The following is a 1,375-nucleotide window of genomic DNA, read 5'->3' as shown; positions in this document are numbered from 1 at the left end:
AGTCTGTGCCTAACAACCTTGCCTCTCCAGTCGCAAACCAACCAACCAGAGAACGACATTGTCTACCATATGAAGCCTCACATGCTGCCATATGAATACTGGACTGGTAGCTGTTGTTATAAGCGAACTCTGTCAATGGTAGGAGCTGATCCCAATGGCCTTCGAAATCAATAACACAGGTTCTCAACATATCCTCAAGAATCTGAATGGTTCGCTCAGAGTGCACATCCGTCTTTGGGCGAAATATAGTGCTAAGATCCACATGCATGCTCAACTCTCACTGAACTGCTCTCCAAAAGTGCGATGTGAACTGAGTACCACAGTCTGAGATGATAGAGATAGGCACGTCGTGCAAATAGATAATCTCTCTAATGTCGATATGAGCTAACCTCTCTATAGTGTAAGAAGTCATGACCGGAATTAAATGCACAAACTTGGTCAATCTATCCACAATGACCCAAACAACATTAAACTTCCTAAAAGTCTGTGGCAGTCTTACCTCAAAGTTCATAGTAATACGCTCCTACTTTCACTCTAGTATATCCATCTTCTGAAGCAGACCACCTAGTTTCTGATGCTCATACTTGACCTGTTGACACTTCAAGCACTGCGAAACATGCCTAAAAATGTCATTCATCATTCTCAGAAACTAGTAATACTGCATAAAATCACGATACATCTTCGTAGCACTTGGATGATTAGAATACCTCGAGCTATGAGCATTCTTAAGAATCAACTACCTAAAACCATCCACATTAGGAACACAAATTCGACCCTGGAGTCGCAATACACCATCATTACCAATGACCACCTCTTTAGAATCACCTCATAACACCATGTACGTAAGGACAAGCAAATGAAGATCATCATACTTGCGAACCGTAATGCACTCAGATAAGGAAGACTGCACAAAAATACAAGCAAGAACTCTCCTAGGCTCAGAAATATCCAACCTCACAAATCTGTTGGCCAAAGCCTGATCATCCAGAACCAAAGGCCTCTCCATTACTGGAATAAATGCCAAACTCACCATACTCTCCGCCTTCCTACTTAAAGCATCTGCTACCACATTCGCCTTATGTGAATGATACAAGATAGTGATATCATTATCCATTAACAACTCCAACCACCTCTGCTACCTCAAATTCAAATCCTTTTGCTGAACAAATGCTGAAGACTCCAATGATCAGTGTAAACCTCACATGACACACCATACAAGTAATACCTCCAAATCTTCTGTGCATGCACAATAGCTACTAACTCCAAATTATGAATTGGATAATTCTTTTCATAGGGCATCATCTGGCGTGATGCAAAGGCAATCACCCTACCGTCCTGCATCAACACACAACCAAGGCCAATGTGCGAAGCATCA

At 41.8% G+C, this 1,375-nt stretch overlaps 1 protein-coding gene across 1 annotated transcript; it reads right to left on the bottom strand.

Annotated features, from left to right (window-relative positions):
- Nucleotides 1-529: 529 nt before the first annotated feature.
- Nucleotides 530-1,114, bottom strand: LOC138893889 (uncharacterized). Its single transcript, XM_070178557.1, has 2 exons — nucleotides 843-1,114; nucleotides 530-620 (listed from the first exon to the last, which is right to left on the bottom strand). Exons 1-2 carry the CDS (start codon nucleotides 1,112-1,114, stop codon nucleotides 530-532), a joined length of 363 nt encoding a protein of 120 aa, XP_070034658.1.
- Between the last annotated feature and the right edge of the window lie 261 nt (nucleotides 1,115-1,375).

This window comes from Nicotiana tomentosiformis, chromosome 6 (genome assembly GCF_000390325.3).
Source record: "Nicotiana tomentosiformis chromosome 6, ASM39032v3, whole genome shotgun sequence".
Lineage (NCBI taxonomy): Eukaryota > Viridiplantae > Streptophyta > Magnoliopsida > Solanales > Solanaceae > Nicotiana > Nicotiana tomentosiformis.
Note: the sequence above shows the minus strand (reverse complement) of the source record. Positions and strands in the feature narration are given on the sequence as shown.